At 50.6% G+C, this 24728-nt stretch overlaps 1 protein-coding gene across 1 annotated transcript; it reads left to right on the top strand.

The window, feature by feature from the left end:
* Positions 1-2209: 2209 nt before the first annotated feature.
* FZL (FZO-like protein) lies at positions 2210-24287 on the top strand. Its single transcript, XM_078588979.1, has 11 exons — positions 2210-2748; positions 4026-4564; positions 4689-4757; positions 4937-5128; positions 5349-5480; positions 6050-6136; positions 6243-6662; positions 6747-6917; positions 6989-7219; positions 7644-7759; positions 23908-24287. The coding sequence occupies exons 1-11, from the start codon at positions 2271-2273 to the stop codon at positions 24188-24190; spliced, it is 2718 nt and encodes a 905-aa protein (XP_078445105.1). The 5' UTR covers positions 2210-2270; the 3' UTR covers positions 24191-24287.
* Positions 24288-24728: the final 441 nt, after the last annotated feature.

The raw sequence follows: 24728 nt of genomic DNA on the forward strand, positions 1-24728 counted from the left end.
GCCGAACCCTCTTCGTCACCGCCACAGTCCACTTGACTTCAGCCTGTAGGTACGCTCGCCACCACGCCTATTAAAAATGCTTCTTACTTCTTTCAATACCTCCCGATCACTTCTCCACTGCAGGCGTTTGGATAGAGTTAGATCGGATTATTGTCTTGAAGGGTAGGATTCTTGTAGGTATGCTCTTGGTTGGATCCGATCGAAGGAGTGCACATTAGCGGCAATAGCTGTGCTTACACCATCGATCTTCAACTAACGTCTTGGTCATTGGGAGCCTAGTGGCGTACCTAGGACTTTCTTATTATGATTTATTGGTGGTCGGTGTCATTGCCATCCTGTTTGTGCTTCTCGTTGATTTTGCACGCTCATCTACATCATCATCCAATTGCATTACACTGGTCTAATTGATGTTCTGCATCAGTTAAGGACACGCAAGCCATAGATAAATCATATTAGTGTATCCAGGATGTGTCCTTGGTGTCTCAGGTCAACTGATCACTTACAAATCATGACATGAGTCAACTTGGTTGACATTTTCCAAAGATCACCTTCCAGCTATCTTTAGTGTCTCCACACTAACAGCCATATGGTCAACAATAAGTATGATCACATAGTGTTATTTTATTTGGATACTTTGATGCACATCTCAACTATCCATCAAATATGAATATTTTGACTACATATTTTTCATACTAGTGATCACAGTATTATGATCCCATCGTAATTCACTTGGTCGTCTCACATATTCATGGAGTTCATTATGAACATCACACTAGAATAGTAAGTGAATAAATATTTAGTGGAATGAACTTAAATAAAACTTGTTGCTGTGATTGGCTTGACAACTACATAACATTGATCAGGTTCTTGTATGTGTCCTCAGTGGACATCGGCCGCACCATCAACATACATCATCCTCGTTGTCCATGCCAGTCAGTCATATCGGCTGCAATCATCATCTGCGATGTTGATGGTCATTGTCCCCATTGTCCGGGCTAGCCATCCAACAGCAATCATCTTATGCATCATCAATAGTTGTCATCCCCATCATCTATGGTCGTCGTTTGCATCGTCAGCGCTCGTCATCCCCACGTTAGTCACTTGCTTTATCCTCTTCACTCGAGATTGTCATTAACATTGTCGACAATCCTTGTCCCCATCAGCACCGATTGCCATCCACATCATGTAAAGTCATTATCAATAATCTTTATCATTATCTTCTCGACTTGGGAAGACAGTTCATATTTTAGTTTTATTTATTATATATTCTTTCACATTTCCATCGTCTTGAACATCATCAATCATCCTTGTCATCCATTTCATCATGTTTGTCATCAATCATCGGCCATCTGCGATAGATGACTCAATTCAATTCTTTCCGTCATCTGTCCATTGCTCCGGACAACGGCTGATGACGGAATTGAAAGGACCGGACGACAAATCATCATCAACCCAACAAACCTAGTGTCCTCTAAAACATTTAAAGAACACTTTTGATTTTCTGGGATTCCTTCTTGGATCTTGATGAGCATGTTCTTATAGTGCAGGGACGCGGACGGGGCGAAAAAATCATCCTGTCCAAGAGTTTGTACAAAATTTGGGACAAAAATTCATCCCGGGGACGACGGGACGGGATGGTTTTTGTTCCGTGGGACGAAAAAACCGTTTGTATGGAGGTCTCGAACGATGGATGGACGAATGTGGACGAAAAAATGCCAGAATCACATCAGAAGGTTGAGATGTAGCCATGCGGCCTTGCTAGTCATGCGATTTCCGCCGATGAGGACGAGCGCTGCGGACGTCGGGGAAGTGTATGCCAACGATGAGGATGGGAGAGGTGGCACCGGAGGAGAAGGAAGTAAGAGCCGGGAGAGGTGGCAACGTATAACGACGACGAGGAGGGGGAGGGGCAGATAGCCAGTTAGCCAACAGATGGTCGAGGTTTCTTCTTTCTATTGGTACATTGTGCCCTAAACGACTCAACGTACAACATACCTTTAATTAAATTTTAAAAAAAATGAAACTGGTTTTCGTACCCTCGGACGAAAAATTCGTCCCATCCGTCATCTTTCGTCCCGTTCCGTCCATCGTCAACGTCTAGGACGATCCAGAACTAAAAAAGATTTTTATTAAAAAATTGTGCATAATCTTTTAAAAAACTGATTTATTCAACCGGTGGTGATCTTCAGATAAGGTTCTTCTTCTCTTCTTCTCTTCTTCTCTTATTCTCCGAGCTGACAACCAGCGAGAGCAGCTCGAGGAGCGAATCCATGGCGGTCCGCGTCGTCGGCGACAATCGCTCGCTCGGTAATCCCCTTCTTCCCCTCTCCTCCGGCCGAAGAATTCGATCTTGTTCTTCCCGCGAGGTCGTCTCCTTCCGGCGGCGTTCGTTTGGTTGCCGCTGCAATGTAGATGCCTTCGATTTCGAGCCTGTGCAGCGGGAGAAGCCAGCGGGAAAGACGCTGTTTCCGGGGGGATTCCGGCGACCGAAGATCAAGGTCCCGACCATCATCCTCAAGGTGGACGCGGCGGATGTCCTACGGTCCGCGGATGCGATCGATTTGGCCGTGTCCAAGGGTTTCATCGGGATAGTTCTTCTCCTCGGTGGGGATGATAATGGCGGAAAATTGTACGAGGCGGCGTGCGTTTTGAAGTCGGTGATCAGGGAAAGAGCTTATTTTCTGATTTCTGAGAGGGTGGACATCGCTTCCGCCGTTGGAGCCAGCGGGGTTGTGCTCTCCGATCAAGGTCAGCTTCATAGTCTAGTTTTTTGCCCTTTTTTTGGGTAAGTTTCTGCCTGCGCTATGAAGCTTGGTCTGCATTCCTCTGCCTCATCTTTCGCGTTTATGTTATTGGAAGAGAAATCATGTGGAATGTGTCATAGATTGGGCGATTGTTAGTCTGCATTTTCGACAATTTTAGCTGATTCCTTGTTAATTCTTTGAATGCCATGCAAAAATTTTATTCAACTTGTCTCTCGTGTGGTAAAGAGTAAAGACCCATTTATGAAACTCCGAAACTATGCAATTGTGACCACATCGATGGGGGATAAGAGAAAGTTTATGAATGTGTTGGCATTAAGATAGAAAAATCCGAGGCCAAAATCTTCAGAAGAACAGGGCAAGTGGTATTGGAAACTTGGTATGTGGAATCATAACATGTATGGTTTTCATAATGGCTGCAAATCGATTCTAAATTGGGAGTTGGAGGGGCTTTGAAAGAAGCAGCATTAGTAGTGGAAGGTAGGAGGAGAGGGAAATGATCAAGAAGGACCAGATGTGGTAGTCTGGATCCCAAGTAGATGAATGCTGCTCTTGTCTAGTAAAAAAAACTTTCGCGAATGATTTCGTCGATGAGTCTCTATTACATTGAGGGGTATTCAAGCCCGTATTTGACATCAAGAAACGCTTATGGTTGTTTCCCTCCTTATGACTTCGCTGGGATTCTATCAGGCACGAATGGAGATTCCTTGTATTTAGGAATCGCTCTGTTGTCGAGGAACTCCGGTTCGCTAGTTTTGCTCTTTTTTTCTGTTTGCTCATTTCTTGGTCGTACTTCGGATGCCTTTGAGGATAGTTTCATCTTCGTTCATTTTCTTCCACCAAGAATATTTTGCACGTCAAAACCAGCGATTGGTGAGCCAATTTGTCAGGGCAAAACACTAGGAACGCAGTATCCTTGGGCCAAAGCCCCTCTAAATGGGTTAAATTATCATTTTTATTGAATAAAAGTTAGTTTAACTTGATCGTAACGGAAGAGTGCCTCATGTGGTTTTATAGCCTTTGATTCCAATTTTCTCTTAAACCTGGCAGGCTTTCTATAAAATTACAATTCATTCAATTGTTTTCGATAGATTCTAGTACGTCTAATAATTTCCTCCTGCATTGCTTTAGAAGTTGGGTATTTGATACCTATACCTACATCTTTCTAGGTTCTTTGATCCTTTTACGTCGTTGAGGCCACGATTTTGCCCTCTGTAAATGTCCTTAAACTTAAAGAAACAAGCTTTGTCGTTTAATTTTCAGGGCTTCCCGTGATTGTGGCAAAAAATATGATGATGAGTTCTAGAACGGAGTCCGTGCTTCTACCTCTAGTAGGAAGAACCTTGCAAAAAGCAGCTGGCGCAATGACTGCCTCAGTCTCAGAAGGTGCTGACTTGCTAATATTCAGGGTTGATAGAAAAAGTGTTGAGAAAGTTCTCGTAGATTGCATTTCTACCCAGAATATTAAGGTGCCCATTTTCTTGGACATTGTCGACTGGTCGGGAGAAGGACCACCATTTGAGGTGGTATTATCAAACTTGCTTCAGTTAGGAGGAAGCGGGTTTATTGTTGCATTGGACGATATGAGTATGCTCAAAGAGGACGCTTTTACAATGTTTTCTAATTCCCAGGGAGCGAATGTGAAAATTCAAGATGAATCTCTTATGTTGCATAGACATGAAGACACACAAGCATTGGTCGGGGGATTTAGCAAACTTGAGGAGCAAGAGATTAAACTCATTGAAGCAGAAAGAACTCTGTTGCTTGAGGCCATCGAAATCATCCGCGAAGCTGCACCACTGGTGATCTTTTAATGCTGAAATTCGGTAGTTGAAAGATGCCCTTCATGTGATATTCACAACGCCTTCCCTCTGAGTTTTAATCATTCAGGAGCTTATCCCGTTGAATTTTTGCTTTTGATTCCAGATGGATGAAGTTTCACTCTTAGAAGATGCTTTATCTCGACTCGACGAGCCTTTCATGATGGTGATAGTAGTAAGTCATGCTTTGATTTTTACTCCTATGACTTCTGTGATTTTTCTTGGTAATTTTTCATCAGAGGGATTTTAGTTTCGATAAAATCCTGATTGGGGCAAATGTTGACAGTATGATGGGTTTATAATTTGAGTTTGTTTTGATAGTATTGTGATCTTTTCCTTCTTCTATTATTCTAGGGTGAATTCAACTCTGGAAAATCAACTATTATCAATGCTCTTCTTGGACGGAGATACCTCAGAGAAGGGGTAATTCCGACGACGAATGAGATCACCCTCTTGCGTTATTCGGAGACAGAAAAGATGGAGAAATGCGAGTTTAATCCTGATGGCCAATTCATTTGTTTCTTGCCTGCCCCGATTCTGAAGGAGGTCAGCGTGCCCAAATTTCTCTTTTCCTGATTCATGAAGATCGCACTCTCTCACTTTGCCTCTCTTTTCCATTTATTGCTATGAACCGGTTAAACTAAAAAAGGGTCGGGGTAAGCTCTTAAGAAACATTTCTAAATATTATGTTCTTAAGTGCTTTTTCGTGTGTTTTTGGAAGAAGGCATCTAATTTTGAAGCAGATAGAAATGTGGGTTATTTGCAGATGAATCTGGTCGATACTCCAGGAACAAATGTTATACTCCAAAGACAACAACGCCTGACAGAAGAGTTTGTGCCACGTGCAGATCTGGTTGTTTTTGCTTTATCATCTGACAGACCTTTAACTGAAAGTGAGGTGGGAATTTACTCTGATATTTGCTAATTTTTCTGATCTATTTGTTGTAAATGATATGGTATTAAGTTTTTGTGTGAGCGGGTGGCACAAATATGAGTTTTGTGTAAGTTGGTGTTTTAAGGAGAATTCATTGCGATCAAAAAATATTTCTCTTTTATGTTTGGGATTTGAACACACATTACCCCGAGTGAATCAGTTAGGGTTTTCTTCCAGGGAAAAAAAGAATTCTGGGAGATTTGTAGTCAATGAAAGCCATTTCTATGTAAGTATAGATTTAAATGCAACATATAATCGGGAATATATTGATATTTTATGTTAAAATATTATTAAGAATTTTGATTTGTACTTAAAATCATTCTGGATAGCGTTTTTAAGGAGAAAAATATGGTATTGTTGTGTAGAATATTATGCTGCAAATGGGGAAAAATCATTCAAATTTCCATGGATTTCAGAAATCGTGATGTCTTCTTACTTCATAATCTGGTTTTTTTGTTCCCAACAAAATTCTCTCATTTCCTTCTACAGAAAAAATAGCGCATATAAAATTCTGGCCTTGATATTTGTCACAGGTTTCTTTCCTTCGTTACATACAGCAGTGGAAAAAGAAAGTCCTCTTTGTCTTGAACAAAGCAGATCTGTACCAAAATAACCGAGAGGTTTGATATTTACTCAACTTTACCAGAAATCATTTTTTTTCCCTTTGCAAACAAAACTGGCCGGATTCAGTGAAAATATCTCTTTTCATTGCCCTGGTGAAAACAGCTTGAAGAAGGCATTTCGTTCGTCCGAGAAAATGCAAGAAGATTTCTCAATCAGGAAAGCGTGTTGATTTACCCTGTTTCTGCAAGATCTGCTCTTGAAGCAAAGCTCTCTTCTTCATCAGAAGTCCTGCTGAGTGACGTGCGTTGGCTCACGAGTGGATTCCCTGAACTAGAAGATTTCTTATACAGTTTTTTGGATGGATCAACTGATACCGGGATGGAAAGAATGAAACTGAAGCTTGAAACACCGATTGGAATCGCAGACAGATTGCTGACAGCCTGCGAAGCCCAAGTGAAGTATGAATTCGAATGTGCCAAGAAGGATTTGTCTTCCATCAATGATTTGATAGGCAGTGTAAATAGCTATGCGCTGAAGATGGAAAAAGAAAGCTCTTCTTGGATCAAACGAACAATTTCATTAGTAATCTATTTTCCTTATATCATCATCATATGGTTGCCACTGCGGGTTAAATATTATTCAATCTGGGTTCATCTGAATTTCTAGGTCGGGAAGGCAAAAGCCCGGGCTGTAAATATGGTCGAGTCAACTCTCCGGTTGTCAAACATTGATCTAATCACTACCTATGCGCTGAAAGGAGAGAAATCTGGCCCTATCTCTTCTTCTACATCAGTGATTCAGAATGAGATTATTAACCCAGCCCTCGTCGAAACACGGGTAAAATAAATCCGATTTGCTTCTGTAGACGTTGTTTAATTTCTTATTTCTAATTTTTATAAAAAATCTAGATGTTAATGGGAGAATATCTGCTGTGGTTACGATCGAGCATGGATCGAGAAGGACAGATTTACCTTGATTCCTTCGAAAAAAGATGGTCTGTTTCCACTCCCGACAATCAACAATTGAGACCAGAAACTCTCGACTCGATTAAAATCAAAAAGGAACTCAGCATGAAAGTGACAGAGGATTTTAGTTCTAGTGCTGCTGCAAAACTTCTTGAGCAGGAGATCAGAGAAGTGGTATGTTCAATCTTCATCAAAATACTTATTTGTAACTTGGTCTTCCCATTATTTGTGAATAGCTTTGGGACATAGTAAAGATTTCAATGTGAGTAGTAAACTATTTACTTTTTTCATCAAGAAAAAGAAAACGATCTCCAGTATTTAACCATGGATTGGAGATTTTATTCATTATCAGAATAAAACTGGTAGATAGAATTGGCGCTGGTATACTGAAAATATGTCATTTTTATGTCCATCCTGAAAATTTGGGAAATATTAACTTTTGATTTTGATGGAGAGGATTTTTTGGGGCAGAGTTGAAATATCAATACATGCGGTGGAAAACCTAGACATTCCTATCAGCAAGCGCAATGTGCTTTCTATTAGATTGCAAAAATAAAATAAGCATCTTTGAAAAATTAATATTGCTCTTTGGATTCAGGTTCTGGGAACGTTCGGTGCGCTTGGGGCTGCAGGGCTCTCAGCGTCACTTCTAACTTCGGTCTTGCCTACAACAGCAGAAGATCTCCTTGCGTTGACTTTCTGTGCATCTGGAGGGTAAATGCTCCCGCTCTTGCACCTGTTCTCTTTTTTTATAGCTGCCTTGTAAGTTCCCTTGCTTTCTGATACATTCTTTTCAAGAATGTATCACAGAAGGCTCAAAAGAAAAGGTCGACAGATGGAAGCATGTGCAGAGAAGATCGCAATCATAGATACCCTTTAGGTTGGGGAAAGGAAAAGGGTAACATTGAACCATCTTTCAAAGAAGGTCATTACAGACTGGCAGCCTCAAGGCTGAGGGCAGGAGTGCGTAGAGGCCAGCGATCTTTAAAAGGGGAAGGAATCTGCTGATTCTTACAGTATCGTCTTCCACCTACCTTCATTCCAACTCTCTGACTTTCATCAGATCTTCTCACAACTATTCTCTTGTTCTGGAGTTTGATTAGGGATTTTTCTCAGAAGGGAGTCCCCCGCGCTTCTTGGTAGAATGGAACGAAATACTAGTGTCGAGTGACAAACCCTAGAGAATTTGGAGGAGAAGAAGGGTCGATGGAGGTTGAGAAATGAGAGAATAGATTGACATAAGAAAGTAAGTGGCTTACATTAGGGTATTTATACCCTATGAGAGAGAGGAAATAAGAGCTCCTAAAGGGCTTATAGAATAGGGCCCAAGAGGAGGATAAGCACTTAACTAACACCCCCATGGCGAAGTATGGATGTCGTCCATATTGAGCTTGGATACAACTGCGTTGAAGCAGCGGCCGCGACAGTCCCCTGGTGAGGACATCCGCTGCCTGGTCAGCAGAGGAGACGTATTCGAGGTCGAAGAGGCACTCGTCCATACGTTCCTTGAAGAAATAGCGGTTCCGCTCCATGTGCTTGATGCGCCCTTGCTGTCCGGGGTTCTTGGCCAAGGCGATAGTGGATTTGTTGTCACAGAAGAAGTGGATTGGTCCCACATACTTCACGTGAAGATCGGCGAGGATGTTGTGGATCCACTGTCCTCGGCTGCCCCATCAGCAAGAGCACAAAATTCGGCCTCGGCACTGGGCGGGACACCTTGTCCTGCTTGCTACTTTTCCAGCTGACGAGGCTGCCAAGAACGACGTGCAGTACCCGTGGTAGACCGACAATCCACAACGGAGCCAGCAAAATCGGCATCGGTGTACACCTTCACCGTCTTTGTCCGAGCTATGAGGAAGAGGAGTCCCTTGCCCGGGCAGCCCTTGAGATCTGAAAGTACCCGGTGGGTGGCTTGTGGATCTCCTCGGTGAGTGCATGAACTGACTGAGCAGGTTGACCGCGAATGCAATGTCGGGCCGAGTGTGAGTCAGGTAGAGTTTGCCCACCAACTGCTGATAGCGGTGAGCATTCGTCAAAGGAGAGTCTCGCCCTTGCCCAACTTGACGTTGGGGTCGATAGGAGTGCTCACTGGCGCACACCGGTCATTCCTGTCAAAGTCAGCAAGTCAACGGCGTATTTCTGCTGTGAAACAAAGAGGCCCGTGAGAGTACGCCACCTCAAGGCCGAGGAAATATCGGAGAAGGCCAAGGGCCTTGATCTCAAATTCCTTGGCCAGGGCGGTGCTAAGGCGACGGCTTCAGCAGCATCTGATCCCGTGATGAGGATGTCGCCGACATACACAGCAAGGATGGAGATCCCGGTCGGACGGTGGCGGAAGAACAAAGTGGCATCTCCGTTGCTCTGAGTGTACCCTTCGGCTTTCAGAACAGCGGAGAACCGGCCGAACCACATGCGCGGAGACTGCTTTAGTCCATAAAGGGACTTCCGCGGTCGGCAGGCGTGGCCAGGGGCCGAGAGAGTAACCGGCGGCTGCTGCATGTACACCTCCTCCGTCAAGTCGCCATGCAAGAAGGCGTTCTTGGCGTCGAACTGTCGGATAGCCCACGGAAGTGAGCCGCGAGGGCCAGGAGGAGGCGACGGTCTCCATCTTCGCCACAGGTGAGAACGTCTCGAAGTAGTCCACTCCGTAAGACTGGGTGAACCCGCGAGCCACAAGTCGAGACTTGTAGCGCTCAAGGGTGCCATCCGCATGATGCTTCTTGGTGTGGACCCACTTGCAATCCACCGCCCGCTTGCCAAGAGGGAGGGCGATGTTCAAGTGCGGTTTCGGAGTAGAGATTGCATCTCCTCGTCCATCGCCGCTTTCCAATGAGGAGAAGCGATAGCATCGGCTAAGCGGCGAGGGATGGGATCCGACTCGATGCGAGCAAGAAACAGCCGGTAGGGAGTACTCAGCCGGTCGAAGGAAAGAAAATGCGAAGAGGATAGCGGGCGTCTGAGTGCACTGGCGAACCCCTTTCCGGAGGGCAATGGGCCATCCCAACTGGTCGTCATCGTCGAGAGAGGTTGAGGATGGCTCGGCCAATGGAAGATGAGCGGAAGCAGTGGGGAGGAGTCCTCGGGGAGGGCGAGAAACCTCCACGGGAGAATCAGATGACGGAGCAGGGAAGAAGACTCGTCATGGAAGGGAAGGAAAGGGTCATCAAGGGAGGAGGCGCAACGGGAAGTGAGGAGGATGACTCGAGAGGGGACTGATCGGAGGAAGGAGGAAGAGGAGGAGCATGCCGGATGGCGGGAAGCAAAGATGGGGAGGACAGCACGTCCAAAGGCCCCTCGGGGGTCACCGACGGAGAAGAATCAAAGGGAGAGGATCATGGAAGGAGGAAGAAGATGCGGGAGCGGTGGGCTCCAAGAAAGAGCGGGCCCCAAGTGGGGGCCGAGGGGCCTCATCCAACGGAGGCGGGATGAGGAAGAGTGGTCCCAAAATAGGGTTCATGCTCGGCAAAGGTGACATTTGCCGAGATGAAGTATCGCCGAGGCGGCGGATGGTAGCACCGATACCCCTTCTGAAGAGAGGAGTACCCAACGAAGACGCACCGAACAGCACGAGCGTCAAGCTTTGTCCGCCCGGAGGCGTGTCGTGGACATATGCCGTGCAGCGAATATCCGTGGCAAGAGACCCGTCCGCGAGCGCGTGTCGGGAAGGCCGCGCTCATCCGGTCAGGGGGTAGAGAACGCCAACAGCTGGGTGGGAATGCGATTGGCGAGATGGGTGCTCGTCAGGGCGGCATCGCCCCTTACGCCACGGGCCTTGGCGTCGATAAGGAGCGTCCGGGCGTCGAGGTGACATAGCCGATGCGACGTTCGGCTAGTCCGTTCTGCTCGGGGTGGCAGGGCATGAAGATTCGTGGAGGATCCCGTCGGCGAAGAAGGCGTCGAGTCGTTGTTGAAGAAGTCGCGGGCATTATCCGGCGAAACCGCTGGATACCCGACCAAACTGCGTCGCCACCATCGCACAAAAATGACGGACATTCTGCGCAACTTCCGACTTCGCGGTGAGGAGGTAGACCCACGTATAGCGAGTTGCCTCGTCCACAAGTAGAAGGAAGTATCGATGACCTTTCAAGCTAGGTTTTGGGCAGGTCCCACACATCGCTATGCACCGGAACAGCGGGACAGATGTGTGAGCCGAGGGCGGAGTGAAGGAAGAACGACGATGCTTCGCCAACTGACAAGCGTCACACACCAAGGTCTTAAGGTCCAAGCCAGAACATAATTCAGGAAAGACGGTGAAGAGTCGCAAAGGCGGGTGGCCCAGCGCTGGTACGTCATCAGGAGTCCCCACGCTGCTCGGCCCCGTCCGAAGTGTCTGATGCACGCGAAGCACTGCGACCGTCCCCATCATCCAGCAACAGCAGCCCGTTCTCCCGCCTAATCCGTGTAGTCCGGCCGACCTTGTCGACAGAAACATGCCGTCAGGTTGGAGATGAAATGAGCACTGGGCGGCATCAACAAGCGTTGTGGTGACAGAAGTACAGCCGCGGGTCGGGAGCGTGGAGGGCGTTGCGGACCACACCAAGGCCGTCCACATAGACTGCCCGATTCCAGCAACGCGTGTCGTCCACCCGGCCGTGAGAACAGTCGTGCACCACTATGCGGACGTGGGAGCGAACCGAGTGTTGAGGGGGTCATGTGCTCGATGGCCCCAGTCAAGCACCCAAATCGTGTCGTCGACCCGGCGAGTGAAGCGCCGTATGGCGCAATACCAAGTGTCGGCGGGAGGAAGACGCGCAAATGTGCGAAGTAGGCAGTCGAAGAAGGCTGCATGGCTGCCACCTGATCACGCGGGCCGGGCAAGCTCGGCGGATGCTGTCCAGAGCCGTGGTAGGCGTGCTCGGGGCCGGGAAGATTCAGATTGGGCCAACATGGCCTTGCTGTCCGCCTCTTTCTTCTTTCGCCAGTCGTTGGGGCGTTTAGTGCACTTGTTCTTCCAGTGGCCCGGCTTCCCGCAATAGGTGCAGGCGGGTGTTTTTGCAGGGCGGGCAGCGGCTGCGGAGTCGGTAAGAGGGCCGAGGACTGCCCAGCAGCGGCAGCAGGTGCTGCCAGAAGCGCAGAGGACTCAGCCGGGTCGGAGGTGGGAGTCCCATGGAGAAGGAGATGACTCTCTTCCTCCTGGAGCTCCTGAACCAACGTCTCGAGATCCGGAGGGCCATCTTTGTTGTGCAGGGCCCGGCGGCGAATGGCCTCATATTCCCGGTTTAGGCCGTTGAGAAACCCCATGATGCGCAGGATAAGCATGTTCTGATAGGTCTTGCACTTGGGGTCGTCCGTTGGCAGGTAGTGGTCCACTTCATCCACGCCTTCTTGTGTGCGAGCATAATCGGAGATCGACAGAGAGCCCTGTTTCAGGTTGGAAGCTTGAGCAGCGAGGCGTAGATGCGCCACCAATCATTCTCCCGCCCGCAAAATTTCGTGGCTTGGTCCCAAAACCCTTTGACCGTTTTCTGATGGGGAAAGCGGTCGCGAAATCGAGGGCCAATGTGAGCGTGGACAGCCACCCAGAATGAACTGCTCCTCGGCGTCCCAAGCCGCATAGTGAGGTGATCGGCGGTCAAGGGATGCTCGGTGCAGTGATTGTACAGTTGACGGGGTTTGAGGGTGGTCTCGATGAAGCGAGACCACTGCAGAAGATTCGGGCCGCGGAGAAGAGTTGATTCCGGGACCAGAGGCAACGGATGAGTGATCTTGTAGGAGAGCGGCTTTGTTAGTGAGAGGACTCTCCTATTGGGTCATGTTCTATAAACCCACTAGGCTCCCTCACTTATCACTAACTCATATTCTCTCCTCTCTCTCTCCTAGGGTATATATACCCCTCCTCATGTACATTCTAGTTAAGGATTTCATTTCCTCTCCTTCCTCCAAGCCCTAGCATGGAGTTCAACATGGTATCAGAGCCAAGCTCTTGATCCCCATCTCTAGCCCTAAGCCTGTGTGCGGGCTTCTTCTTCTTCTTCCTCTTCTTCTTCTTCTTCTTCTTCTTCACCATCACCCTCTCAATCTTCTCCTTGCTCGCACGCAAGAAGCGCCGCCGCCCGCAAGCAGCCGCCCGCAAGCAGCCGCCCGCAAGCAGCCACCCGCGAGCGCAGCCGCCCGCAAGCCGCCGCCCGCGAGCAGCGCCGCCGCAGGCGCCCGCCGCAACCGCCGCCCGCAAGCCGCCGCCCGCAAGCAGCCGCCCGCAAGCAGCCGCCCGCGAGCAGCGCCCGCGAGCAGCCCCCGCCGGACCGCTTCGCCGCGAGCAGCGCCGCGAGCAGCGCCCGCAGCCGCCGCCGCAAGCAGCCGCCCGCGAGCAGCCGCCCGCAGCAGCCGCCGCGAGCAGCGCCGCGCGCAGCGCCGCGACCGCTTCGCCGCGAGCAGCGCCGCGGCAGCGCCCGCCGAGCGCCGCCAAGCCGCCGCCCGCAAGCAGCCGCCCGCGAGCAGCCCGCAAGCAGCCGCCCGCAAGCAGCCGCATCAAGCACATGGAGATCAACCGCTACTTCTTCAAGGAGCGGATGGACGAGGGCTTGTTCGACTTGTCTTTCGTGCCGTCATCCGACCAGGCGGCCGATGTTCTCACGAAGGGATTATCAAATCCTCTCCTTGTTCGTGCTACCTCCAAGCTTGGCATGGATGACATCCATACCTCGCTTGCAGGGGGCTGTTAGTGAGAGGACTCTCCTATTGGGTCATGTTCTATAAACCCACTAGGCTCCCTCACTTATCACTAACTCATATTCTCTCCTCTCTCTCTCCTAGGGTATATATACCCCTCCTCATGTACATTCTAGTTAAGGATTTCATTTCCTCTCCTTCCTCCAAGCCCTAGCATGGAGTTCAACAGGCTTCTCCGCAAAGTCGGTCTCTGTGTAAGGCATGGTCTCTGTGTCGGTCTCTGCGCGGCTGACTGCGCGGCTTGCTGCGCGACTGGCTGTGCGGCTGGCTGCGCGGCTGGCTGTGCGGCTGGCTGTGCGGCTGGCTGCGCGGCTGGCTGTGCGGCTGGCTGTGCGGCTGGCTGCACGGCTGGCTGTGCGGCTGGCTGCGCGGCTGACTGCGCTGCGGGCTGCGCGGCTGGCTGTCTGGCTAACTGCGCTGCGGGCTGCGCGGCTGAGCGGGCTGCGCGGGCGGCTTGCTGCCGCGGCTGGCTGGTCGCGGCTGCTTGCTGCTGCGCGGCTTGCTGCTGTGCGGCTGGCTGGTCGCTCGGCGGCTGGCTGCTGCGCTGCTGGCTGGTCGCGCGGCGGCTGGCTGTCTTGGCGGCTGGCTGGCGGCTGGTCAGCTGGCTGCCGCTGGCTGCTGCGTGGCTTGCTGCTGTGCGCTGGCTGGTCGCGCGGCTGGCTCCGTGCTGGCTGGTCGCGCTGGCTGGCTGGTCGCGTGGCTGGCTGCTGCGCGGCTGTGCTGGCTGCGAGAGGAGGAGGGTGAGATCAAGGGGATCTCAAACCCTAAAGGGTGATGTCAAACCCTAGAGAGGAGAGGGAAGATCAGGAGCCCTAGAGCTCTGATACCATGACAAACCCTAGAGAGTTTGGAGGAGAAGAAGGGTCGATGGAGGTTGAGAAATGAGAGAATAGATTGACATAAGAAAGTAAGTGGCTTACATTAGGGTATTTATACCCTATGAGAGAGAGGAAATAAGAGCTTCTAAAGGGCTTATAGAATAGGGCCCAAGAGGAGGATAAGCACTTAACTAACATCGAGTATTTCTTATCCATTCTGTGGCAATGGGACATCAGGAGAATTTTGGAAAAACCAACCTGACCAAACAACTGGATACAGCATAATATTGCTGCATATTCTGCAACTGAAGGCGATGAATTCAATACTTGATGGTAACATTCCAAACACTTTGAAAACTATTTTGCATGGTGCCCTGAAGTTTGCACTTGTTCATGTAAATCAACTGATTTCTCAAGAAAAAAAATATTGCTTCCACAAAGAAGATCTACCACCATTCGGGGGGCTAATGCACAGTCTTGGTTAAACTGTGTAGAGCATTTTTTTGGAATAAATCAAATGTCAGATACTGAATAGAGTTATCTAGTTTCATTGCATCTTGAAGGACTGGCACAAAACTGGTTCATTTACACAGAAGAACATTTCAGATTTGAGCATTGTTTGCTCTTGAGGCAACCCTTTGAGCCCAGATACGGTTTTTCCTTTAAATATCTGTGTCAGCAGCTCTTCAGTATGGACTACCAAGCTAAATTTTAGCCACTGTATCGTGCCGCACTCATTAACCACTGTATGTACTAGAAAGTGCGTATCTTAGGTGATTGAAGCCAGAGTTTCGAAATGTCTTGAAAATGAATTGTGTGTATGGTATTCATGGGATCATGGATTATTCTTTAGAGTCTAAAGGAAATTTGAAAATCCTAACGAATATGTGGCCAGGCTAGTCACCTTTGGTGACAGGTTCAGACTCACCATTTCACCTCAATTGGACTGGTCCATCATACTGACCTGCGAGAAGCTTCCTGACAATGGCCCTTCCAGCTAAAACTGAGACCCAGTTAAATTCTGGGAATCAGGCACTTGCCCAAACAATAACAAGGTGATTCATTTTGTTAAGAGAGGAAGAGAGAAGATAATGACATAACTCCAATGGAGTACATGTGTGGGTATATATATACCCTAGGAGAGAGAGAATGATAAGAGGGCTAATGGGCTTATAGAATAGGGCCCATTAGCACATAAGGCGTAATATCTCACTAACACCCCATGGCGAAGTGTGGATGTCATCCATGCCGAGCTTGGACACTGCACGTTGTAGGAGAGGGCGAGATAGTCCTTTGGTGAGGACATCAGCAGCTTGATCAGCGGATGGAACAAACTCCAAGTCAAAGATGCCCTCGTCCACGCGCTCCTTTAAGAAGTAGCGGTGGAGTTCCATATGCTTGATTCGTCCCTGTTGGCCAGGGTTCTTTGCCAAAGCGATTGCCGACTTGTTGTCGCAGTAGAAGTGGATCGGGCCTGAATACTCCACACGAAGGTCATGGAGGATCCCGTATATCCACTGGCCTTTAGAGGCCGCATCGGCAAGTGCCCGGTATTCGCTTCAGCACTGGAGCGGGACACTTTGTCCTGCTTGCTGCTCTTCCAACTGACAAGACTGCCGAAGACAAAAGTGCAGTACCCGTGGTGGAAGCGACAGTCCACAACTGAGCCGGCAAAGTCCGCATCGGTGTACACCTTCACGGTCCGCTCCATACTCCGAGGAAAGAACAAGCCCTTCCGGGGCAGCCCTTTAGGTGCGCAAGTACCCGGTTGGCCCTTGACGATGGATCTCCGCGGAGAGTGCATGAACTGACTGAGGAGGTTGACGGCGAAACTGATGTCGGGGCGGGTGTGGGTCAAGTACAGGAGTTTCCCCACCACCTGCTGGTACTGATATGCGTTCACCGGTGCTGAGTCCTCCCCCTTACCCAACTTGACGTTAGGGTCGATGGGAGTACTAACCGGTGCACACTCTGTCATGCCTGTCAAGGCCAGTAGGTCGACGGCATACTTCTGCTGTGACACAAAGAACCCCCGGGGGGAGTAGGCCACCGCCGAGGAAGTAGCGAAGAGGCCCGAGGGCCTTGATCTCGAACTCCTTGGCCAACGCAGAGCTGAGGCGACCGGCCTCTGCAGAATCGGACCCCGTGATGAGGATGTCGTCGACGTATACGGCCAAGATGGAGACACCCGTGGGACTGTGACGGAAGAATAGGGAGGCATCCCCATTGCTCTGAGTGTAACCCTCGGTCTTCATGACCGAAGAGAACCGACCAAACCACATCCGGTGACTGTTTCAGTCCATAGAGACTTCCGCAGCCGGCAAGCGGTGCCGGGGGCCAAGGTATACCCGGGAGGTGGCTGCATGTACACCTCCTCCGTCAAGTCACCGTGGAAAAGCATTCTTCACATCGAACTGTCGTATCGGCCAGTCGGAATGGGCATAGCGCCAAGAGGAGACGGACTGTTTCCATCTTCGCCACAGGAGAGAAGGTCTCGAAGTAGTCCACGCCATACGACTGAGTAAACCCCCGAGCCACAAGTCGAGACTTGAGGCGCTCGAGAGTACCATCGGCATGATGCTTCTTGGCACGAATCCACTTGCAATCCACCGCCCTCTTGCCAGGAGGAAGTGGAGCGACTTCCCAAGTGTGGTTCTTGAGCAAGGACTGCATCTCCTCATCCATCTCCGCTTTCCAATGAGGAGAAGCAAGAGCATTGGATAGGCGACGAGGAAGTGGATGCGACTCGATGTGAGAAAGAAAGGACTGGTAGGAAGGGCTTAGCCGGTCAAAAGAGAGATAGTGAGATAAGGGGTAGAGAGGTGTGCGAGTGCACTGACGAACCCCTTTTCGAAGGGCGATGGGCCATTCCAACTGAGCGTCATCATCAGTAGGCGAGGGAGACACATCGTCCGACGGAGGAGCGGAAGCAAAGGGGGGAGAAGAGGCTAGCTCCCCGGGGGTAGAGAGAGGCTCCCCGGGGGAAGGAGGTGCACTAGGAGAAGGATACGGTGCACCGAGAGTAGAAGGTAGCCCCCGGGGTGAGAGAACTCCCCGGGGGAAGGGGGTGCACTAGGAGGAGAATACGGTGCACCGGAAGATGAGGCGGTAGGGGGCAAGGGAGAAGTGGACGTGGCGGGAGACAGCGACAATGGAGGAATGGGTCCCACAAAGGGAAAGGGTTCCAAGGAAGGAGTCGAAGAATCCTCATCCAGCGGAAGGCGTGGCGAGGTAGAGTCACCGAAATAAGACTCATGCTCGGCAAAGGTGACGTTTGCCGAGATGAAAAACTGCCGAGACGGAGGGTGGTAACAACGGTAACCTTTCTGGAGAGAAACGTACCCGACGAAGACGCACCGAAGAGCTCTAGCATCGAGCTTCGTGCGAGAGGGAGCCGTGTCGTGGACGTACGCCGTGCACCCGAAGATGTGAGGGAGTAGTCCAGTCCGCAGCGAGAGATGGGGGAAAGCCGTGGTGAGACGAGCCAGTGGGCTGACAAACCCGAGGGGCTGGGAGGGGAGACGGTTTACGAGATGGGTACTCGTTAAGACCGCCTCACCCCAATACGCCCACGGAACAGAATAGTTCAGCAGAAGGGTATGGGCGGTTGACGTGACATACCCGATCCAACGTTCCGCCATACCGTTCTGTTCAGGGGTGGCCACACAGGAGGACTCGTGGAGAATCCCATGGTCAGCAAAGTACGTGGCCAGCTCGGTGTTGACGAAGTCCCGCGCGTTATCGGAGCGGAACCGCTGAATACCCCGGCCAAACTGAGTACGAACCATGGTGCAGAAGTGACGGACCGTCGGAGCAACCTCAGATTTGGCGGTCAACAAGTAAACCCATGTGTAGCGGTTGGCCTCGTCAACAAAGATCTGAAAGTATCGGTGGCCCTTGAGGCTGGCCTGCGGGGCGGGTCCCCAAACATCACTATGGATGCGAAATAATGGAGTGGGTGAGTGCGAGGTGGACGGAGAAAAAGATGAACGACGGTGCTTTGCCAACTGACAGGCTTCACACACAATAGTCGGAAGTTCCAATCCAGTACACATCGAAGGAAAAAGACGCTGTAAAACTGAAAATGGCGGGTGACCCAGCCGTTGGTGAGCCAACTGGAGACGTCCCATACGCTGCACATCCGCCGGTCGGATTTGGCGGTGAAGTAGGAAGCACCGAGAGCGTCCCCCATCGTCCAACAACAGCAACCCGTTCTCCCGCCTAATCGGTGTAGTCTGACCCACCTTGTCAGACAGAAACATCCCGTCAGGCTGGAGGTGAAAGGAACAGGACAGACTGTCAACCAAACGCTGAGAAGACATAAGGATAGCTCGCAGGGCGGAGACATGAATAACATTGCTGACCACTCCGAGGCCGTCTACAAAAACTGCCCCAATTCCAGCAACACGCAACCGTCCACCACTGGCTGTAAGAACTGTACGGTCCCCACTATGCCTTTCGTAGGATACGAACCGGTCATTGAACGGGGTCATGTGTTCGGTTGCCCCCGAATCAAGAACCCAGCTCGTATCCTATACGAGAGGCGAGTGGGGAGCCGTGTGACCACAATACCACTGTTCAGACGGAGAGAGAGAGAGAACGCACCAAATCCACCAAAGTGTGCCGTGGACTGAGTCGGAGTCTGCATGGTAGCCACTTGGTCAAGGAGACGGGCCAAGTCAGCTTGGAGCTGCTCTATAGTCGCCGGGCTGGTAGAGGGGGAAGAGGAGGAGGCGACCATAGCTTTCCCGTCGGTAGTCTCCTTCTTTTTCCGGTTGTCGTACTGACGCTTCTTGCACCACTTGCGAAGATGTCCAGGCTTGCTGCAGTAGGAGCAAATCAGCACGGAGGGGGCCACCTCCGCGGTGGGAGCAGGAGCGGGCGAGGGAGGCCGGGTGAGGAGGGCAGTTGAGTCACGAGCTGCCTCCGGGGAGAGAGTGCCAAGAACATGGAAATGGCTCTCCTCTTCCTGGAGTTCCTTCACCAAGTCGTCAGTGGACGGAAGGCCGTCCTTGCGATGTAGGGCACGGCGCCGAGTGTCGTCATACTCCTTGTTGAGACCATAAAGAAACCCCAAGAAGCGGAGGCGAAGAGTGTTCTGGAATGACTTGCACGTCGGATCATCCGTCGGCAAGTAGTAGTCCACCTCGTCCCACAGCTTCTTGTGTTCCAGTGCATAGTCCGAGATGGACAGTGCGCCCTGGCGAAGGTTGCTGGCTTTGGCCACTAGCATAAAGAGGCGCCAGTTGTCCCCTTCGCGGCCGCAAAAGGTGTTGGCCTGGTCCCAAAAGCCCTTCACGGTGGAGCAGCGAGGAAACCGGTCACGGAACGAGGGTCCCGGGGAGGTCGTGTAGAGCCAACCAAGGACGAAGTGTTCCTCGGCTTCCCACGCCGCATAGTGCGGATGGGTCGGTGGAAGAGGGGCTTGCGTACAATGCTTGAACAATTGGCGAGCCTTGAGAGTGGTCTCGACAAAGTGACGCCACTGTAGCAAATTCGGGCCCTGGAGACACGTCGAGTCGGGAACCGCCGGCAGGGAATGAGTAACCTTGTGTGACAAGGGTTCTCGTTGAAAATCTGCATCAGTGAAGCCGTCGGCTGTGATGGCCGGTTGACGAGTCTGACCCGTGGAGTAAAGTTCCTCTGACATCGGAACCGTGGCAGTAACTGAGACTGCTGTTGTAACTGGGGCTGCAGCTCGTGCTGTGGCTGCAAGTTGCGGCTGCGGTTAGGGCTGCGGCTGCGGCTGCGGCTAGGGCTGCGGCTGCGGCTGCGGCGGCGGCTGCGGCTGCAAGTTGCTGCTGCGGCTGCGGCTGCGGCTGCAGCTGCTGCTTCGGCGGCGGCTGCGGGCTGCGGTCTGCGGCTGCGGCTGCTAGCTGCAGCTGCGGCGGCGGCTGCGGCTGTGCGCGGCTGCGGCGGGCGCGCGGCGGCGGCTGTGGCTGCGGCTGGGCGCGGCTGCGGCTGGCGCGCGGCGGTGGCTGGCGCGCGGCGGTGGCTGGCGCGCGGCGGTGGCTGCGGCTGTGCATGGCTGCGGCTGGCGCGTGGCTGCGGTTGGCGCGCGGCTGCGGCTGGCGCGCGTCGGCGGCTGCGGCTGTGCGCGGCTGCGGCTGGCGCGCGGTGGCGGCTGCGGCTGTGCGCGGCTGCTGCTGGCGCGCGGCTGCGGCTGGCTCGCGGCTGCGGCTGGTGCACGGCTGCGGCTGTGCGCGGCTGCGGCTGGCGCTCGGCTGCGGCTGCGGCTAGGGCTGGTTCTCCGGAAGCTCCGCGGGCTGGCTACAGCTCGCGCTGTGGCTGATCCGTCGGTCACGCACCGGGTTCGCTAAACAGCGAGAGGGTGATGTCAAACCCTAGATGGAAGAGCTCTGGAGCTCTGATACCATGTTAAGAGAGGAAGAGAGAAGATAATGACATAACTCCAATGGAGTACATGTGTGGGTATATATATACCCTAGGAGAGAGAGAATGATAAGAGGGCTAATGGGCTTATAGAATAGGGCCCATTAGCCCATAAGGCGTAATATCTCACTAACAAATTTCTCTTATGAAGGCTTTCTTCAAAGGAAGATGAAGTCTGCCGGCGCTGTCTCTCAGACCTAGAACAAGACGACCTAGCGGAGACGTCCGCCGTCCGACGCCGCCACTCGCGACTTCTCAGCCAATGGGTCGCCTGGCAGGCAGAGGAGATGATAACCTTGATCGAGAGGCGGAATCGGGAGTCCGAGCTCATGGCTCTCGCCGGGTTACAGAACGTCTCCATGCTTGTATCCACTTTCCTTCGGGATTCGCCTGCAGAAGCTGCTGGAGACTTATAAGCAACGAGCCAGGACTTACCAAACAAAGCGAAGGAGGGAAAATGACTCTGCACATGCGAGCTGACCGACACGTGCGAATAACAGAATAAGAGCGGGAAGGATAGAAGAATCACTATAAGAGAAAAGGGCGAGCTAAGGAGGAAGTATCGAGAAGTTAGTTACGCAAGCTCAGAGCGACAGGAGATTCTCCAGGCGCGGGCTGTTGGACAGATCCGGACGACAGTCTCTACTCCCATCCTCCTTCCAGGGAGTTCCTCATTTTATCTGGTTTCTTATTTTGGGATTCTCACGAAACATTGTATCTCTTCTGGGTATTGATCGTTCAAGGATCTCGGATTATTCTTCCTCTTTTGTTGAAGGGATTGATCGAATCGCACATTCCATCGTGTTCTCCTTGCGAATTGATAGCATTGTCTCTATTGCAATAATCTCAGCCGTTGTTATTGATTTCGCTACTGGGATCTCGATATATATATAAACCAGATATTTGTGAGAAGATATTATCAGTATCTTAACAGAGACGTGCAAGATGCAGATTATAAGGAGATAGGGAAAGGGTCAGGCAGATTGTGCAGGGTTGGACAATGGAGAGTGGGCTTCGACAACGGGAATCCCGGATCTCTTCTCAGTGGGAGGAGAGTCCCAGAGCTGAGTGGCTTGGCGAGACTGAGTGTAAGAGGGTGAAGCTTGTGAGAGAGGGGGGGCAGATGGCTAGTGAGAGAAGGGATGTTCGGGATGCAAGGATGGTAGAGAGAGATAGAGAGAAGGGATGACCAGTTGCGCATCCTCTCGTCCAGCAACGGGTCCTCTCTCAACCCTCCTCGCAGCCTGAACATCCCTTCTCTGACTAGCCATCTGCCCCCCTTCTCTCACAAGCCTCACCCTCTTACGTTCAGTCACGCCAAGCCACTCAGCTCTGGGACTCTCCTCCCTCTAGGAGCCCCACGTGATGTAACACGATGGATGCAGGGATCGAGCGGCTCTTGCTACACCACAGGGGATGGACGCGGAGATGTGATGCAAATGGTTAAATGGTGCGTACGACAAAAAATTAACGAGAAGTACGTTGGAATCTGGGTGATCCGAGGTGTAAACACAGATCACGACATGAGGGGTCAGGTCACGGACAAGCTCCCAATAACCCAAGTGTTTGGTTCGAAGGCTGAGGGGGTGGGGTTCATCACCTTCCTTGAGTGTCCTCGTCTGTCATCGCGAACGAAGCTGATTTGACGCCGATGACGAAAATTCCTAACTCAAATATGGTGGCTAAACCTATATCATGTATAGAAGATCTCGAGGCAGTGGAGCAGACGAAGACCGGCATTGACGGAGGTAATGATACTGTAAGAAGGGGTGGGGGGAGAAGAGGACCTGCGGGTTCGGGCTGCAAGGGCGGTTCTTCGCCCGTGAGGCAGCTCTGGGTGACGGCAGGATGATACCAGTGTCTTGGTCATATCATGTGCCGGGGGGGTGAGGGCGATGATTTCTTTTCACCGCCGGAGGGCTAGCTGGAGCCGGCAGAGCGTTGTGCGAGCAGAAGTAGGTCCGCGCAAGCAACACAATCGGTCTACCAAAGGGTGCAACCTGGGGGCATGATTGACTGCGGGGTTATCGGTCTTAAGACATATATCACGCGGACAGCACTATCGAACGTGGGCGGCATCGTCCAAGCGATAGTCAGTCCCCTTTGAAGAAATATTATCTGGAACCAAGTCGGAGGGGCAGACGATGGTGCTCGGCAGCAGGTACAGTCAACAGCACAGTAGTAAAGGCCTGGTCCGAAGGAATGGTCGATCACCAGTCAACCGACTGAGAAAGAGGGAGGACAGTCGGGAAGTCAAAGGGCGACCACCCAAGGTCACAGGAGTGACGTCGTCGTGAGTGCAAGACAGACCGGGCCCAGCTTGGTTGACCAGGGCCGGTCAACAATCAGTTATGGAAAGAGCTTAATCGTCTCCAACATACCCAATTCAAGCCAAGTTCATCTTATCACCCAGAGACGGATGGGCAAATGAAAGTCTCCAATAAGGGCTTCAAATGCTATGTTCGATGTTTTACATCAGGGAATCCCGAAAACAGAGTCGCTGCTTATTCCGGGCTTAATTTAAGTACAACCAGAATGAAAGCCCAAGCTAATAAGCACAATAAGGATGAGTAGTTTCATTTGGTTCATATGGTTATCTAAGTTGAGACCCCGCCCGACAAAATGGTCACCTATGGTTGGATGACATGGACAATGATAACGACATATCTCAGAAACCGAATGACAGTGACAATGACAATGGCGACATGTTATCCCATACGCCATCTTCATGGTTGCCACCAAATTAGGTTTGAAAATAATGAAAAAGTCGTCATCGTCTTCCATGTTTAGGCTTGAAGGAATGACTAACACAATTCGTCGTCAATCGATGAATGACTGTGTTACGAATGGCGATGATGAAGACGAAGACATTTTATCATCATCATTGTCCTGTCTTCGTTGTCAATGTCGAATCCAAGTTTATATCATCCAACTTCTAGGATTAAACCTTATTTTCAGTAATTAACTTGTGTATGAATGCAGGTTACTTGCGATATCAAATTTCCCCGCCCGAAGAAAGGAAGCGGTGGAGAAGGTGAAGCGGATTGCGGACTCGTTGGCACGAGAGATTGAGCAGGCCATGCAGAAAGATCTCGCCCTCGCACTGCAAAATTTAAAAGGGTTTGTGGAGTATGTGGGCAGGCCGTATCAGGAAGCAGCCCAGCTCAGAATAGAAAGGTTATCCAGAATCCAACAGAAGCTGGAAGATGTTGAGAAGAAGCTCCAGCTCCTCAAGGTACAAGTGCAGAACTTAACTGTCTCTTAAATCCCCTGAGTTTATAGCATGGGTGGGTATGAGTAATTTTATGTGACATTTTGGGATGTATATTTTTCTTTGCATTATTCTTTGCACTTCATTTTTAGCATTCGTTGCACTTCAAAGTGCTTATAATAATTAGCATTTGGAGAAAGAGGGGAGAAATTAGGGGTGTGTATATGTTACTGTGATTTTTTTGTGTAAATTTGTATCTTATTATTCTGATTATATTAAGCACTTTGAGAAAGAGGGGAGAAATCATGGGTGTGAATGTGTTTTGTGGCTTTTTTGTGTAAATTTGTATCTTATTATTTTGATGATATTAAACACTTTGCACTTCATTTTTAGCATTCGTTGCAATTCAAAGTGCTTATAGTAATTAGCATTTGGAGAAAGAGGGGAGAAATTAGGGGTGTGTGTATGTTACTGTGACTTTTGTGTAAATTTATATCTTATTATTCTGATGATATTAAATGTTGACATTATTGTCTCTTTTCCTTTTCTTTTCTTCTTTCTATTATTAGCCCATTAAGGGCCCTTTCTATTA

This window comes from Wolffia australiana, chromosome 17 (genome assembly GCF_029677425.1).
Source record: "Wolffia australiana isolate 7733 chromosome 17, ASM2967742v1".
NCBI classification, from domain to species: Eukaryota; Viridiplantae; Streptophyta; class Magnoliopsida; order Alismatales; family Araceae; genus Wolffia; species Wolffia australiana.

Coding starts and splice junctions, on each gene's coding strand:
- FZL (XM_078588979.1), top strand. CDS start 2,271: ATGGCGGTCCGCGTCGTCGGCGACAATCGCTCGCTCGGTAATCCCCTT. Junction 4,565..4,688: donor TCCGCGAAGCTGCACCACTG/GTGATCTTTTAA, acceptor TTTTGATTCCAG/ATGGATGAAGTTTCACTCTT. Junction 7,760..23,907: donor ACTTTCTGTGCATCTGGAGG/GTAAATGCTCCC, acceptor GTATGAATGCAG/GTTACTTGCGATATCAAATT.